General features: G+C 35.2%; 1 protein-coding gene across 2 annotated transcripts in view; it reads left to right on the forward strand.

The window, feature by feature from the left end:
- The first annotated feature begins 12,347 nt into the window (after positions 1–12,347).
- IGF1 (insulin like growth factor 1) overlaps positions 12,348–18,564 on the forward strand; it is a 46,802-nt gene continuing 40,585 nt past the window's right edge. The window contains exons 1-3 of one of the 2 annotated variants that reach the window (XM_032689054.1): positions 12,348–12,673; positions 15,073–15,143; positions 16,862–17,018. In XM_032689054.1, the coding sequence (XP_032544945.1) occupies positions 16,868–17,018 (151 nt within the window). In that variant the 5' untranslated portion in view covers positions 12,348–12,673; positions 15,073–15,143; positions 16,862–16,867. The remainder of the gene's footprint in view (positions 12,674–15,072; positions 15,144–16,861; positions 17,019–18,564) is intronic. The other variant, XM_032689053.1, reaches the window with a different exon arrangement.

Raw genomic sequence — 18,564 nt, forward strand, 5'->3', positions numbered from 1 at the left:
AAGCACATAATTCCCTGAAAGGGGAAATTCAGAGAAACAGATACTCAGGTCACGAGGATGCAGATAAGGGCAGTGGAACATATCTCCTGTCTATATGGCCACAGTTCCCTTCCTTCTAAGGCACAAGGACAGGATCCCCATCAAGCAAACTCAGTCAGTGCAGACTGAACTGGCCACTGTCAGTAGCATTAAACTCAGAGTAGCACAGCTCAGCTCACCTGTTTGTTAACTGCAGTTTTACACATGTACAGCACCAGGCAGTCCAGGCAAGTGATTTTCCCACATGACCAAGAAAAAAGTACAGAGGGGGCATCCAGAATATTCTCAACACTGGGTACTAAAGGGACTGCTAGGTACAGGTTTCCCAAAGGATTATTGATAGAAGGCACTCTTCTTGACTCATGATTGTTTTTTGTAGGGCACTATGTTCTGTTCACAGTCATATACAGAAACTGTGATAATTGACATTTTTTAATGCACACTCAGTAGAGAATTCAACAGTTCAGTGGAGAATTCTGTATGGCAGAGAAGGCTAGTAACACTCTTTGCCCATTGCTCTTTCACAAACACATACGGTTGTTAGGGGATGCTTTTTTCCTTAAATACTTGGAAAAAAACCCCCAAATCTTGCCACTACATGACAGCTATTTAAATTTTCTGGTTTTCCCTGATCAAACTGCAAAATTTGCTAACACTATGAAAACATCCAAATAAGGCAGCCCATCAAGGGCATGAATTTGTTATAGTGCTTCTAAAAAAAGTCAATGCTTAATCTGACTGTGATTAATATGGGTAGCCTTTTTATATAGACTCTGACTGTATTGGCAAAAATAATTTTCTGCCTTTTGGGAGAGAGTATTTGTATTTACCAATGGAGAAAAATAGATCTGATTCAGGTTTTACTAGTTTTTATGATTCTTTTCTCCATGTAAGGCTAATAAAATCATCTGAAATTGTAAAACAGAATTGAAATTAGGAAGCAGAAGTGATTTTTACACTTAACCAAAAAAAAATGGGTTTTCTATTTGTAAAGAGACTATCACTTTGGCCTAATGCCCAATATATGTTGATACAGATGGTACATTTCCCTTACCTTGCAAGAGCAGTATCCACCAAGGTCAAGGTCTTCTCTGCATTCGTATAAACAGTGACAACCGATGCTCTCCCTACAGGCATTTTGAAGAGCTCTATAATCCTGAGTGATCCTTATAGCACTCTGTCAATCCACCTGCTTCATAGGCAATGCCTTTGTGCTTTGACTGAACTAGAGGAAACCTCAGCAGATATGTGGCATCTGTTCCAGGTAGCTAAATTTCTTGTAGTCGCCTCATCCGGTAGTATCAAGGATACTCACAAACCATGCCTGGGATGACCAGTGACAGGGCAGAATAATTACTTCTGGGCAATAGGTTCACGTCCTTCCTTGGAGCCTCCTGCTTCTTTCCTCATTCCTCTCCAAAGCTGTTAGTCATGACTAATAAGAACATACAGTCACAGAAAGATCAATGGCAATGTTGGAGGGCAGCAGTGAGAAGGCTCCTTTGTGAAAAGCAGCATGATGAGTCGCAGAGTGTTTACAGTCTAGAGCAAAGAAGGGAGTAAGTATCCTCACAAGAGGTGCCTGTATCCCAAGGACATCCTGTGAACATAAATGGATGGTGTAGTTGAAAATCATGGGATATTCATTGTAGTCTTGTATATGTCCTCTGATTGAGATATCTTTACTGGGGAGATCCTCTGGAACAATGTAGAGGAGTACATAACTGTAGGACCCATAAATAACTTCCTTCCTTTCTTGAGCTTGTCCTAGCGCAGGAGAGCTTCTGGGCCATCATACTGTTTCCTAATTTATGCAGGAAGGAAAAGTCTTAGAAAAAGGTGCTTCTTACAGCCTGCTGTAATGACTAAAGATATTTTCCAGCTACTACTGCAACACAGAGATACATGCATAAGGTTTCACCACCTTCAAAGTTCCAGATTATTTTCTTTCCTGAAGATATAACCTTCAAGGTCAATGTTTATTTAACATCACTAACAAGCCTGGACATGTCTAACATAAGCCTAGTAAAATGTACCCGTCTTATCGATGTGGCATTGAATGTTAAGTTTATCTTGGAGGAAACTTTGAAACGTAAGCAACTAATAAATTTATTTTTTTTGTTAATATAGGTCACCTAATCTTACAGTTTATCAAAAGTCAGTCATTTAATGGTATGCTTGAATCTGTGTGTGGTTTGCTTTCTTTTTTTTCTTTTGATACTTTTGGTATTAGCTCAGAGTTCCTACAAATTTACTGTAAAAGATCTGTTTGACAATGAGAGAAGAAGCTGCCAGCCATGCCAATTACAGTGATTTTGTGGTGTGGGACTTTAGACCACTGGGAACTAAAGACCCATGCCAGCAAAAAAAAAAAGCTTTTCTAGGCATCTATATTTCTTTCACAATTGTATTCACATTGCCAATTCAACCTATGGCTCACTAGTATGTTATCTAAAGAAAGAGATTAGGTTTACACTAGGACTTTTCTGAGTACTTGATATTAAACAGGGGCATAGAAGAAATTTTTTAAATATTTTTTTTTTCCCTTTTTTCCTAGGAAAGTAACATCTGGAACAAATAGAGTCTTTAACTGATTATCATTAACACAATTGTGTTGTGTTCTCGAAAAGCTATTAAAACGTGTTAACATGGTTACATCATGAACTTCAGCTGGTTCTTATAACACATAATCAACTCAAACCAGACGTGTTCACATAAAGCATATTTAAAATACTGTATTGTAAAATATGATTTTGAGAACATTTTCATTAATATTAGAATTACTTACCAGTTCAAGCAGTTATTTTGAGGACAGATTTCACTACCCATGACGCACTGAACAGTATTTAATGTACATTTAAGTACAAATGTAAATGTGTTTACAGTTCTGTAGGTAGTAAGGAAGCCAGCAACCAGTTTGGACAGAAAAGACAAAACCTATTTTTTTTTTCTTTTTATCAAACCATTCTATCTCACCTGTTATTCAAACAGCACCTTTAAAAAAGAGGCACACATGATCAAAATCAAATACAGACTTCATTAGTTTTGAAATCAATTGATTAATAGTCATAATCAGTATGTGCCTATAAGAATGTTAAAAATATCTCCCAGTCTAGAACTCAAGTGGAACATGACAACTGTCTTTTCGCTGGGTATGGCATGGTGTACCAGTGCAAGACAGGAAGGAAAGAAACTGCAAGAATAATAGTGGGGACCTATTACCTGCCATTAACACCTGCTAAAGCTTTCTCTTTTGGCATCAGTGTATGCCTTCACATCTTTAGGGAGAATAATACTATTGGTTAAGCCATTTTTTTAGCAAACCTTCTTGACAGAGCTTCCCAACCAAATCCTGAGAACACCTTTGTCAGTTTGTCATAAATAGTAGTGTGATAGCCAAAGGCTATGTGCTCGTTAAGCAACAAAAGGATTTCATGTGTTTGGAATGAAGATTGCTCTAGACTTCCCAACTCACCTGACAGCCAAGAAAACCTAGTAGTAATTAGCAAGTACAAGTAATTAGTACACAGTGCATCGGCATCATATCAGATCTTCCTGTGTGCAAGGTCATGTAATGGTTTCCTCCAGGAAGACTGAGCCACATAAAAATTACAGGAGGCTGTTTCACAGGCAATATTTAGTCATCAGGGTCTCTCTGACTGCGCATGGACAGGGAAACCAAGAAGCACATCTAAGTTCTCCAGCTGAAATGCACATTTTGAGCCTTGAGTCAGGACCTGAGCATGCACCCTTCTCTGCTGTGCTTCCAAAGAAAGGTAGGACCTAGGTTACTTGCTCAATGAAGTATAGACACAGACTCCAAAACCAACATTGCTGGTAAGTAAGGCACTGATCACAACAATATAGGCCAGTTTTCCAATCTTTGGGCACTACATGCCATGTGCAGCCACAGAGCAGCAATAATATTTTTACCATTAACTAAATAATATTTAGTTAATGAGATACCACTTTTGTGGCAGGAGGAGTAAAGTAAGAAGAAAGAGAGTGATTTCCATGCTCGAAGCCCAAGAAATGGCATGTTTGCTATTCAGATGGATCTTTTACAAGACTGAAAAGTGGTCTTGGAGATGACAAATATGTGGTCACTCAAGTAGCCTTGAGTCCATCATTTTATTAACCTGTAATTACATGACCACAGAGTATTTCCCCCCAAAAATTCCTTTTTCATTCAGGGAAGAAACTGAAGGCACAGTGGGGGCTGATAACAGGGTTCAGGTACAAATGTATCTTATTTTTCCGTATCATGTGTTTGATTTTTCAACCATAAAATCCCCTTGTTTAATTTAGAAGGAAGGGGATGTTATTTTTATACAGCAGCAATGTTATAGATTCTTCTGATTAAAGGAATACTGGCAAAATAGACAGATGTTGTTCCAGTAATAAACTGAACAGTAAGTTTACATGTATTTCAATATGACTAGAAAAATATATACCTATCACAACAAAAAGTAGACATAAAAGCATCTTTTTGTTTTCATGTAAACACTATATGTTTGTAGAATAAGAATACAAGAAAATGACAAAAATTATCAGTAAAGACTGGAATAAAAGAAACAGAAACTGAATGCACCTATCAGAGTACTGTAATCTTCTATAAAGAGATTAAAAGATAATTTTAGAATTTAAAAAGGGCAACTGATTCTAATCCAGTGTGTTCCATGGACTTGATAGAGGCTATGGTTCAATGATTAGTACTGAATTTTAGGGCTTCTAATGCTAGATAAAAATATTCCAAGCATACATGACACAAAGCTTCAAACAAAACTCACTGTGCCTATTAAAATTTGCTGAAGTTTTGACAGGTTAATTTTGTACCTGAATTCTTTATGCTGGCTCACATAACAATTTCTTTCACCCCTATAATGGTATGAAGAATAAAATAACATGCCTCCTTCTGCATCCAGCATGAGAACCACATCAACACTGAATTCTGCTCTGCTTTATTAGATGAAATGTGATCTTGTGTTCACAGCTGATCTGACTCAGACTTGTGCTTCTGAATGACCTAGTACCATGCAGATCCGGTATTAATTATTATAGACACATAAACCAGATCCATTAAAAATATGAATCATTTACCAAAACAACCCCAAGGAAATACAAACATTGCAAAGTATAGGTAGATACCATGTTTGCATATATATTTTAAATCAAAAGACAAAAGAATAGAAGCAGAAATTTATAAAGAATGAGAAACCTTTAAAATCAAACACTAAGCAAAGATTTTTTTCTCCACTGATAAAATCTGCTACACAACCTGCTATGCTTTTCAAATCTCAGATTGTTTTGAAACACAGATGATGTTTGAAACCATCTCAAAACAGCACCAATATTCAGTTCTTTACCATAATGCTGATGCTGTTGCCCATAAAAAAGAAAGCTTTTAAATGGTATCATTTTTCTAAAGAAGCAACAGTAATCTTTTATATAGAAAATATCCTGTGGAAAAAAAAGCTTACAAGAAAAATAAAGATTTAGCAAACTAAAGATGTGATAGCTGTAAAAGTAGACATAGAAACAGGAAAGTCCTGTTTAAATATATAACACAAAATATGAAGTAAATATGTTCTCTTTCTCCTAATCTTTTCTGAGAGAACCTAAAATTCTAAACAATGAAATGAAATAGCTTGAGACTCTTATTTCTCTTCATCATCTATATTTCTAGCCCATGACACTTCTCACAGGACTCGCCCTTCCTTAACAAAGATAAAGCATGTTTTCTTAGTTCTTACTGGGTTTTTTTGTGTGACAAAGCATTTCATATTCATGATTTTTTATTTCATTTTCTAAAAAGATCCAAAATTCTACATAACACTGAAGGAAAAGAGGTGGAGCTATTACAGAAAGGGTACAGAGATTTAAAATTATCTTGCCAATCTTAAATGATGTTTACCACCTATTAGCACCAAAAGAAGTCAAGTCAGCACTGCAGGTGCTCATTACCACTGAAAAGCAACCCAGACAGTAGCCCCTTTGCCAGCAGGGTTTTTCCTTCTGCACAGAGGCATGGCTCAACCCATAGGCAGGTTCAGAGACTGGAAAAAATGTCATGCTAATGAGTCTGCTTGTGGAACCAGGACCCTACTCTATAAACGAGCCATGTGTACGTATTCAAACTAAGGATTATTTATTAAATAGTCCTCTTACATCCCAAGTAATACATAGCTAGCCACTGGTGTCTCCAACTTGATGGGATGCAACTCCCTTAACTGTTATATTTCACTGTTTTCAGCGATGTTACTCCTCACTTACCCAAGTTTAAATAAAAGCCTTATTTTCTTAAGCAGCAAAGACACATAAACTTTTATCATACTTCAATATTAGTATTGTACAAAGAACAATCATTCCAGAAACAGTTTTGTGAAGAAGGCCTTCGACAGGAACACTTGAGAATGGTGCAATAGAAAAAAGTAAGAAAATAAGTAAAAGGAAGCATCTGTTGGGAATTCTTCCAGCTATGCTTAACACATTTGGAAGATGACAGAGACATAATATGCGCAAGGCTAACACAGTAGCTTGTCACTTCTTATAAACATACTGAGGTGTTTTTTGGGCCATGATAATGTTTTGAAAAAAATACATGATATAGCTTGCTCTGCTTTTCCTCTACGAGTCTCAATGTACCTAGAGTAACTACTATTCCTGTTTCACAGACAGGAAAATATGGAACTGATTGGAGAAATTACTCAAGTGGCTCATGGTAATACAGTAATTCAAAGGTAGAAATTATAATAAGACCCAAGTTCAATGCAATTATATATAAGTTCTGTTAGAGATCAAAGATAAATTTTTGTTTGTTCTAATGCATTTACATGGAGGATGCCCTGAAACCCAGAACCATAGATTTGCAAAATCGGTTTCAATGGCTTAAACTGCCACCACCTTTCAGAAAAAACCTAAAAACATATCTAACAACAAAATAACATTATCAAAGCAAAGAGATAAAAATAAATGGTGTAAAATACATCAAGCTTACTAAGCAGATATCAGATATCAGAACCAGAAAATTTGTGCATGAGTCCTTCTACTTTGCTAAACATGGAGTCTCATTCTGCTATAGTTCAACAAACTTCATATTTTAAGATTAAAATACGGAAAGGAAATCAGATTTGGTCATTTGATCAGATGATACTGTTTAAAATGACAGTTGAAGAGGTGGTTGCTATGTCCTAGGGATACAGTATAGATTGAACTCTGAGCTTTAATTGACATGGTGAAGTCTATTACAGAAAAGCACTCACGAATCAGAATCAATACAGCTTTTATTTGGGGCACCTTTGTAATTCTGTGGGTTCTTTTTAGTACTTAAATTATTCAGTAGTTTCTTAATGAAAGAGCAGTTGACCAAAATCTAAAAATTATAATTAGGTGAGGTTGTTTATGGGAGGGAGCTCAGTATTTGAAGGTGCAGAACCTACCAGCTTCAGTCCACTAAACACTGCATAAATTTTATCAGATAAGCTCCTTCTGTGTAGTAAATCATGAGAGTGAAATGAATCCAGAATAGTCCCAAGACATACAGTAAGAACCAGATTAATTGTAAATTAAAGAAATTAAAAATGGCCAAAGCAGAGACTCTATTTTGTTTTAAAACATCTTATTTCATCTCCAGATAGAGTTCGCTTATAAGTTTAATAAGGAATACTTTCTGAAGTCTGTAACTCATGCAAGAACTCTTCAGGCCAAGATAAAACAGATAGGCATTTTTGCCACGTGCTCACATTGTTTGCTTTGTCTATATCCTGCTTGTGATAAAATTTCCAGTATTCAGTTCTCTTTACAGTTTTTTCTGAGTCATCAATTAAAAAAAACCAAAAACAAAATCACACATAGACATTGGCATTCCTGTGTCTAATTTATGGAAAAAGCAAAATACCATTAAACATATCTACTAGACATTATTTTATAAAAAATCTATGATCACAGATTTAGCCTTGAGATGACTCAGGAAAAAAAAAAAAAGAATATTTCTCTACATTTCACCTAAATGTGGAAGAAACAGTTAAGGAAATTAAAGGAATATCTAAGGCCATGCATTTCACTTCCTATGATCTTCCTCATCTGCCAGGAAGATATACACATATATGTAAATTGCTGCCCATCACAATTCCCACTTATTTTACCTTCTTTCTATACATGCAAGCACAGAGCTTATGCAGTCACATCTCCTAATTTTCTTCCTTTATTAATTCTGACTTTTTTACTGCTTTTAGGAATAAGAAAGAAAGCAACTTTTTTTGGACCAAAGATCATCTATTCAGGGCTTAACATTGGGAAAGTGAGAGCAAGACTACAAACAGCTAAAACTGGGAATTTCCAGTTTAATGGAAAATTCTGGTATTTTGATTATTCTGAATCAGAACAAACTATTTCAAAATTTCCCACAAAGAAGAAATTAAAAACAAAAAACACTTAAAAAATGCTTTCAGAAATGTTGAAACATTTTGTTTGAGCTTTTTAGTTTTGTTTATTTAATACTACTTCTCATATTTTGTATCTTTGTATCACATTCATAATATACTATACCTCATTTCATGCCACTTAATTAGTGAGTAATTGCCATAATATATTATCATTTTAAAAAATGTAAGTGTTTAAATTGTGAACAAATATATCCAGTAGCTGATGTATATCTCACTTGAGTAGGAAAATAAGGTCAATATTTGGCTTTGTATCATTTTTAGCAGCATTTGTTTCTAAAACTAGAATTAATATGGAGATATTCAAATTGTATTAATATTAATTATTAATATGGAGATTATCAAAATAGCAGCTACTTTTATTTGTACTATAAATTAAAATTACACAGTACTTTATTGCATCAGAGCATTCTCACCATACTCTCTGCATCCTAGTTGCGAGCAGTAAAGTCCTTGCCGCCTTTTGATCTCAGCAAAGCTATTATTCTTACTCTACAAAACGTGAAACACTCAGTAATTTCAGTTTACAAGTCCATGGATTAATTCTGACCTGTTACTAACATCGATTCTTTCTACCACTACTGCCTACAAGCAGTAATTCTGGACTGAGTTTCTCACACATCCATCCTGCTCTTGAAACACTTATGCTTTTCTTCATCAGTGAATGCGAAAGGTTTCAATTTACATGACCCTCTCTAAAATCCAATCATGAAGCTTGCACTTTCCCTGTTCACCCAAGTGAGAAACTGTTTTTCATGGCACTGCTCTCTCTCCTTGGTGTCTCTTCAACACTGGCAACGTAATGACAGCTCAGATTGTGTGCCCTCAGCCTTCCCACCGCATTTGTTACTTGGATTTCATCTAGCGACAACACTACTTAGGTCACCATGAAAAAAGGTGTTTCAGGGGTTGTTTTTTTAAAAACAAATGAATTAGTAAGATGATTTTGTTCTTGACTTCTCAACTTTTAACCTGAAAGGAATTTTCCATGATATACCTAACTAATCATTAACTTCAGCACAAATTTCATATTAATAAGATACACCCCTTCACCACTTTCTTCAAAGACAATCTTGTCTCTGCTATTTTCACATAATGAAAAACAGCTGTTCACCAGCCACCATGTTTGTTGTCTTCTTCCATGCTTTATCCCACCATGCTCTCTACCCTATCACCCTCTCAGGTGATATCTATTATAGCGCTTCTATCTTGGTTCCAGAAAACTTGTAATCCCGATGTAAAAAATGAAAAACAGCTAAAATAACTGCATATAGATAAGAGTGATCTAATACAGAAGAATGCAAGAGGCATGCACACCGATTGCCTTACTATAGTTCAGATTTTTTCAGGCATTGTGGCAATGCTCCTACCCTTTTAAAAAGGATTTAAGGAGGGACAATATATTAATTCGGATAAATTATTATTTCTAGTTATGCTATCTTCTATAAAATGGTGTTGTCCCTGGAAAAATTGAGATAGGAATTCTGTAGCTTTAGAGCATGTTAGTGATGTCATATGGATATTAAAGTGTAAAAGATGAGGATCAGGACACATAAATTCCTAAATACCTTGTTACATCTCTCACTCATTTAATATGTCTTTGTGGTTATTATATCGCTGCAGGTCATATTTAAGAAGCCAAACAAAACTATATATGCTATATTCTTTTAATGTAGAATAACTATACACATTCCAGTTAAATAATTTTTTTTGACCTGGACATCTTTTTGAGTATTTTGATGACTACCATAAACTCTGTAGTTAACAGGTGCATTTTATTCAAGGGAATGTAACTGCATAAGCACTTTAAAAAAAGAACCAAAAGAAATAAGTGAAGTATATCAGAACCTTAGGCTGGTGAGGTGCACTGAGGAAAAGTGTTCAGAATGGCAAACACGACTATCAGTTGTTTAGAGACACTATGATTCTCTGGTTACCCTGAAAGCCAAAAGTTGCATCTTCTACTGCATCCTGCTCTCGTGCCAAGAAAGGCCTGGTGAAACATAGGAGAAAGCAAGCTGTGCAGAGAGAGACAAGGGTTTGCAGCTCAGGCACTGGGGAAGTTATGAATGAGTGGTATTCCTTCTGTTATTCAGGAAGAAAAAGGCAGAAGTATGGGCACCCACCTGTAGTACAGTAAAAGCAAAAAAAAAAAAATATTGTCAGACCTTTGCTAATTTGTCATCCCACATTCTTCTGCAAGACTTGTGAAATAAGTGATACATGTACTATGAGTAGCATCAGGCTTTATCAAGCTATGTGTAGAATGGTGCCACTATGCAGTGACCTCTGAAATGCAGAGGGAAGAATAAAACAGACCAGAATATTAAAATATAGCACCTGCAGTACAAATGTGTATTAGAATACTTGAACTATTAGTATTACCTGAACTAAGCAAACTTACCTCAAAGCCCCCTGTGATTCTGCCTTTCTGTTACATTAGAAGAAATCCCTTTCAAAGATTAATCAGCTTAGCTAACCATACAGTGTTTAAAACTGCACAGAGTAGAGTATTAGCCATTCATAGAGGATACAAATAACTAAATGTGTCCTTTCTGCCTGGCAAGCACCGTATAGTTCAAGGTGGATCTGAAAACTGAGAAGAGATCTGGGCCAACATGATCTCAATTGTTATTTTCAATAATAAAGTACAGCTAGCACCTCAGCATGCAACTCTCAGTTGAGTGGAAGCAAACAGGGACAAAATGCAATGTTCTGAAACAGCTTTTATGGAAATCATGCACTGTTTGTGACATGTGTTTGGTCTCTGGAGATGCATTCTTGTTTAGTCCTCTACTTTTAAATGCCATCTTGCAAATCCAAAGGGTAACAAGTACAAACTGTATCTATAAAACAACATCACAACTTTATTCTCAATAGCTAAGTATTGAAATGCAAGCATACATTATAAATAGAAAAACAGCTGGCTTGGAGCACATTGCAAGCCACTAACACAGTTGAGGGATTTGAATGACATCATAACCCGTGAGAGCATGTTGCTGGCCAGCTGGTGTTATTTATAATATACTCATAATTGAGGAAAAATAAAAAAGGCAAAACTTAGGTATTGCAGAACTAATAAAGTTGAATTCTCTCTTTCCCAGTGTCAAGTAAATTGTTATCAAGAGTAATTTGAAGATTACTACTCAAAAGGGGGGAAATCACATTATAATTACAACAGCAGATTTAATGTACGCATCATGGAAGCCCCCCAAACTGGGCTACTTGTGCTACTATATTTATAGTACTGTAAATTCTAGGAAATTATATGATTTCCCCTGTGTGGTTGCTGAAAGATCACAAAGCTATTTTGCCCTATTTACAAGTAGCGCTTAACAATTTTGTTATTTTTAGCAAATTACAAACTGCTATTTTAGGGTTAATCACACAGAGAGTTGGAGGTTTTAATTGTTACTCAGCATATAGGCGTGCCAAGTTTAATAACGTAAAGACGCGTTAAGAAAAACATAGATAACTGAGTGCTTGCTTTTCTGTACTATATAAATAAAATACCTATGCCTCTATGCAAAAACAAAATGTGTGTATATACACAAAGGTATGCATATATACAAACATTGCCCCTAGGTATATAAGTTTTTATGTATTTGAAATGCAGACACACACACACATAAATACAAATGCACACACAGCTATCTGAAAGTTAACTAGAATACATCTTCTTATTTTTCATGGCAGCACAAGCTCTTTTTGTCTGCTAACCCCTCAGTCACTAATTCACATTTTTTTAAAGGGAAAAAAATACGCTTCTGTGCTCTAGTTTTAAAATGCAAAGGTATGATGTTATTTGTCACCATGCCCAAAAAAGTCCTTACTCGGTAACTTTGCCAGAAGAGGGAGAGAGAGAGAAGGCAAATGCTCCCCCAGCTGTTTCCTGTCTACAGTGTCTGTGTAATGTAGATAAATGTGAGGATTTTCTCTAAATCCCTCTTCTGTTTGCTAAATCTCACTGTCACTGCTAAAATCAGAGCAGATAGAGCCTGCGCAATGGAATAAAGTCCTCAATATTGAAATGTGACATTGCTCTCAACATCTCACATCTCTCTGGATTTCTTTTTTCTCATCATTACTGCTAACAAATTCATTTCCAGACTTTGCACTTTTAAGAAGCAATGGAAAAAATCAACAGTCTTTCAACACAATTAGTTAAGTGCTGCTTGTGTGATTTCTTGAAGGTAAATCTTTATTACTATTTCAAATAATTTTTTAGTTTTATTTTGCTGTGTATTGTCTGCTTCTGGTTTGAAGAGTATTGTGCACTTTTCAATAACATTATTTTAGAACTGAGAATTATTTATAAATTGCTGAACATGCAATTTTATGTGATCTGGAAAATGGCTGTATGTAATAGTTGCAATTACATAGATGACTGTAAGGGTAAACTATTGCAAATACATGTCTTAAATTTCACTTCTATTCAGAGAACTTTGTAATATTTCAGTTATGTCATTATTAAAAGGTCCAATTACATCATTGTCTATATTGTTAATGAATGCTTCTGAAAACAAGAACTTTTAGCTATTTTCTGCAGGTGCAGGGTTTTATAGGAAAAAAGGTATTATTCAAATGTTAAGTTTCTGCAGTTTTATTATACACAATTACAGAGAAAATGTTCATGCTTTCACAAGGAAACTTTCAAGGGATGTTGTCACTGCAGCAATTTTCTGGCAGCATCGTAGCATTTGCTTGTTTTTTGCTTTCATAAATTAAAAGTAAATGAGAAGTTCAGTTTGTTTTCTACATTAGAAACCAGCTGCGACTCTTGCTGACCTTGCATATTTGTACAGCTTAAGAAATTGTACATAAAGAAAATGGAAATTCCCTTACATGTTCATCTCCAAGTTCTCCCTTCTAGGGAGGGCTGTTTCAGGAAAGTTTGCATGTGAAGTTTCATGTTATGACCCTATAATGTCTGCACAATAATATAAACTGTCTTAGGTAAATTTGACTTCAGTAGGTGCATTGACCTCTGTTTCTGTCAATTGGCTCCAGTTCAACTTTCCATTATCAGCAAATTTATATCCGTCAAGAACTTTTTGTTTTTAATATTTTGCAAGGAGATTTATGCAGTTGAAAGAATTATCCTGTTTTAATTGTTTAAGGCCTAATTATTTTTTTACGATGTCTTACACTTAAAACACACTTATCTCATTCCTTAATGACCTAATTACAGGTCTGTGATTGTAATGGATGAAATCATTCCCTTAATGTATAAGTGGGCATCCCTTCCAATATACTTGAAAGATGAAGATTTTTTTTTTTTTAAAGTATTGAGCAAGGCACTAAGAGACATAAAAGTAATGTGCTAGTTCCTCAGCTGTGCATCCTGCCAAGCTTCCTTGGAATCAATGGAACATATTGATTTAGGTTAGCATGTAGCCCAGATTCTTTACTCAAAGTTAACAGTATTTAAACCTTGATCCGCTCTAGAGTATATAGGCTTTATTTATAAAATAATTACTAGTGAATACTGTTATTGCATAATAATTACATATTTCTACTATGATTTGATAATCAGGCACACCCTCTCTGTAGTAAAATGTAATTTTGAGTATATATCTTTTGATTTCTTTCTATAGAATATACTGTCCATAAATATGTTGCCCCACTCCAGGTATTTATAATTATTGCAGTTGTTCTTACATGTTACTAAAATGACTGATCATGTGAAGAATTCATATGCACAACTTTTGTCAACTGATAGTTTTTTAGGTAAAGAGGACTTACATAGTAGAATTAAGAAGTAAAAGAGATGTAGAGTGTTCATATATGACATTCCTTTGTGGTACCATTCTTCTGGACTGTTAAAAGAGGAATGCAGCAAAAGCTGGCTATTTTACTGAAAAAAAAGGAAATTCCAGCTGTGAAAATATGGTCATTCTATGCAACTAAAAGAAGTGCTTAACCAGGCTCATCTTGAACCTGTATTCAATTTCCTAATGTAATTAGATGCTTCAATAAACCCCACCCACATGGCAAAGCTTTTTCTTTTAAGCTCTCAACTTTCTAGTCAAATTGGGGATAATGTAAGTATTCTGCTTGATTGTAGAGAACCTGAAGCAATATTGGATTACAACTTTGTATTTTCTCAAGAATATTCCCCTCAGACATAAAGTGGAACTTTGATTTTATCACAAACATATTGAATCAATTAATGTTGTGTTTAATTACAATGATGAAGTAAAGTTAAAGTCTTAAACTATGTTTTGGAAAACAGTACTTAATTTATCAAATAATTGATTGAACCCTAGAAACATGTGAGTCTATTTTCTTTTCTGCAAAGTTTTTATGTGTTTGAAAGTTCTTGACTGTTGTTAAATTTGGAGATAAAGTTAGAAATTCTCTGTGGTTTATACTGTGCAGCCTTTTTGGCTTCCACTAAAGGAAAAACAGTAGATAATCTGTTTTGTCGTAGTTCAGTGCTGATATTTATCTGAAAATGCAAGCCAGCTGAGAAGTCTTGAAAAATAAAAAATTGTTAAATGTCTAAAATTTATGTTTATTTTTGGACCAAATGTTATACGAGAACAAATTGCTAAATACATAATGTTCTTGTATTTGTAATGTCTTTCAGCTTTCTGAGGCAGTGTGCTAAACAGCTTTCTGCTTTACCTCCTCAGAACTGGGAACCATCTTAAACTGCAGGTGCATCACATTTATCTTATAAATTCAAAAATATGGCAAAGGAAAAAAGAAATTGTTGTTGTTAAGATATGGAATCATTACAGGAAATAATGCCTCATGTTACCATCATTCATTTATAATCTAATCTTTTTCCATCTGACATTGCAGTCATGTCTGTGCATTCAAACTTGTTGGGTTTTGCATGGCAAAGTTGGCTAAAGACTCTTGTGAATGGGAAAATATTTATTCATTCTTTTTATAATACATCATGGGATTTAGATTTGTTCATTATTGTCATAGTGGAAATAGGGGACTCATCTAGCAAGGTACTAAGATCCCTTGCCAAGAAAATAAGAATTCTTAAAAGTTATTGACTAGAGAAGACTCAATACCCCACTGGATTAGATCCCAATTGATCAGACAATAGACAATTTCATCAGTTTTTCAAAAGTTCAGTGAAGAAATAAGATTAAATGGTTCCTGAAACCCTGAAAGAAACTTCAGGGAAGATTAATCATTTTACTTCAATTACTTTGTACTAGTTTGCTAATACAAAGCAGTTTTAAGCCAATTTTAACTGTATGTGGAAGACAGATTTGTAACTTACCTGACTGCAATACTAATGTTAACCTTGAAAGAGAATGAAATTAAATTCAGATTTACACCTTTTGAAACTAGAATTTTTGGCAAGAGATCTAAGTAAGTTCAGAGTATGCATTAAGCACATTCTTCAGTGTCCTGCTACTATAGGTAAATAGCTCTTCCCAGTATTAAAAAAAAACAAACACAAACTCATCTTCTTTGATATGTTGGGTAAGATCTTTGGACATAAATTGATACTAAAGGAAGTGGATAAATGGAATGGTGCAAGTTTACACCCATTGAGATTTGGCCTTTCTTCAATCATAAGTACAGAAAAAAGATAATTCTTTTCTCATTTACATTTGGTTATAAACTATCACCACCGTGTATACCTGACTAAGAGGATATAATGGAGGTCAATGAAGCATGGCTTCATTTCTCGAATGCTTCCAGATATTTACCTGTTAGTAACAGGAGACTGTAAGAGTCACTGGTTGTGGTCCTCTACTATGGAAGGTCCCACATCAATTCCAATAACACTGGCAAGCTGTACCTTAAAACTTTTTTTGGTTTGTCCTGATATTTTCCTTTTTAAGGTAGCTGGAGAATCATGGAGTCCTAATAAAGAACTCTCTTCCTGTTAGGCCAAATCTCCTTCCATTCAGTTTACAGCCATTTATTCCTGTGCCAGTGCTTGCTTTTAGTTTAAATAGCTCTTCTCCATCATATGCCACCCCCATTTCCCACAGTACATTGGCAGGCAAATCTCGTATTCCCTCAGCTTATCTGCCTAAGACAAACCAATTCAAAGTTCTCTTCCTTACTTCTATCATTCCAAGCTTCCCTTTGCCTGTCTATTGCACTCTCCCATATCCTCCTCTTGCAGGAGCAACCATAAATTGTAGTCACTACAGGGTTCCCTAAACTTACATGTGAATGTGAACCAAGAATGTTCACCAGAGGAAATATTCAGTTCACAAAATACATGGACTGGAACACATAGACCATTGCAAAATTATGATGAGACATTTCCTGATAGTACATTTATTGTCCAAGAAATTATAGTACATATTCATGCTCAGCTCACAAGGGTGCAGGAGTTATTTTCTTTAAGACTCTGTTGGGAAATTCTGACACTGCTTTTGCTTCCTTGGCAGGTGAAGATGCACACTGTGTCCTACACCCATCTCTTCTACCTTGGGCTGTGTTTGCTCACCTTAACCAGTTCTGTTGCTGCTGGCCCAGAAACACTCTGTGGTGCTGAGCTGGTTGATGCTCTTCAGTTCGTGTGTGGAGACAGAGGCTTTTACTTTAGTAAGTCAACCTTTTCTTTCATTCAACTGCTAAACTTTTCCATGTAATCCATTGGAGTCTTCTACTCCTCTAAATGGGCTTAGCTATGATTACCGAGGCTGCCGACTGTGACTAGTATCCTTTATCTCAGAGACACTCAAGATTTCAATTACCATGAAGTCTCAGTAAAGAATAAAGTTGTGCCTGTGTTCAACCTCTCTGAGTTTCTGATGAATTTTGCTTTTCAAACTTGTTATTGTTTTTAACCACTTTCCAGCTGCTGCTATTCCACCTGCTATATTACTGTTTCGCACTGACCTATCACTGAAATTAAATGAATGAAAGCACATACTAGACCCAAGATATTCATGAGGCAGAGGTGCATGTACCTGTTATGTCAGACTACTAGTAAACAGTTTAAATACACATTGTATCATATTAAAAACACATTAGCTTCAACATCTGGTTTGAAAAAAAGTAAAGTTGGACAGCAACAAGCAGAAAGTTACCACGTCCAAGGATCCACATGCTTCATCAGTTAAATACAGGTGGAGGAAAATTCATGCATGGTGAGATAATAAAGACTAACACCAATACAGGCAACAGATAAAATTAACTCTGCGATCGTGTGGATCAAGAAATATTCACCTTGTCAGTAATAGAAATCTATTTCTGATTTTCAGCTATTTGTTACTCAAATAACAAAGTTAATGAAACTTTTAGCTAGGAATATACATTCATTCTGAATGCATTCATTAACATACTTGTTCAAAACATCCTAGAATTTTTGTTCTTATAGCCTCTGAAGCTAGCATTTACTTTTAATAACAGTACATGCTTCTCTGATGTTCTTTTCTGAGGTTACCCATCCCTCATGTCTAGTAATAATTCTTGTCTTCTAAGCTATCATTTTTGGGTTTTTGATCATACCCACCCTATTCCTATTAATTTCTATTCATGGAGTTATTGCTTTCAATATTTACTCCTTGCTTGCAATAAAACCAGAAGTTCAGATTCTTGCACTTCTAAATTATAAAAAAACATAATTTCCTCAACATATAAATTGTAGACATTTTCACATTTTCACTATCTTCTTGGTACATTCTATTATAGTTCACTTTTGAAACTGGGCACCTTGGTTTTGTATATGCAAAGTAATTCACTATTCACAAAAGAACCTTTCTTTTCTGTATTTAACACTTCAGTTATTGTCAATGAGCATCTATTCTAGGCTGCTGTTGAACTTAGTATTCTGGTGCTAAGCATAATATTGAAACTACTGGAATCTCCCATAAAGGAATTTACATTTTCTACCAACTCTTTAGGTGTTCATTTATACATCAAAATTTGTTATATTTATCACCAGCTCCATTACACTTAAGGGGTTATTTGAGTGCCCTACAAATACTTTATGGTTGGAATGAATGTAAAGGAAGACTGACACCTCTCACTCCTGTTTCTGCACCAGTAAACAATGAGATGTATACTACATCCTTAGAAGAGTATAGCAGTTTTTCTTTTACTCTGTATGTATCTTAGATGTTTCTCTCCCAGCAAAGTCTTTGCT

This window comes from Chiroxiphia lanceolata, chromosome 5, assembly GCF_009829145.1.
Source record: "Chiroxiphia lanceolata isolate bChiLan1 chromosome 5, bChiLan1.pri, whole genome shotgun sequence".
NCBI classification, from domain to species: Eukaryota; Metazoa; Chordata; class Aves; order Passeriformes; family Pipridae; genus Chiroxiphia; species Chiroxiphia lanceolata.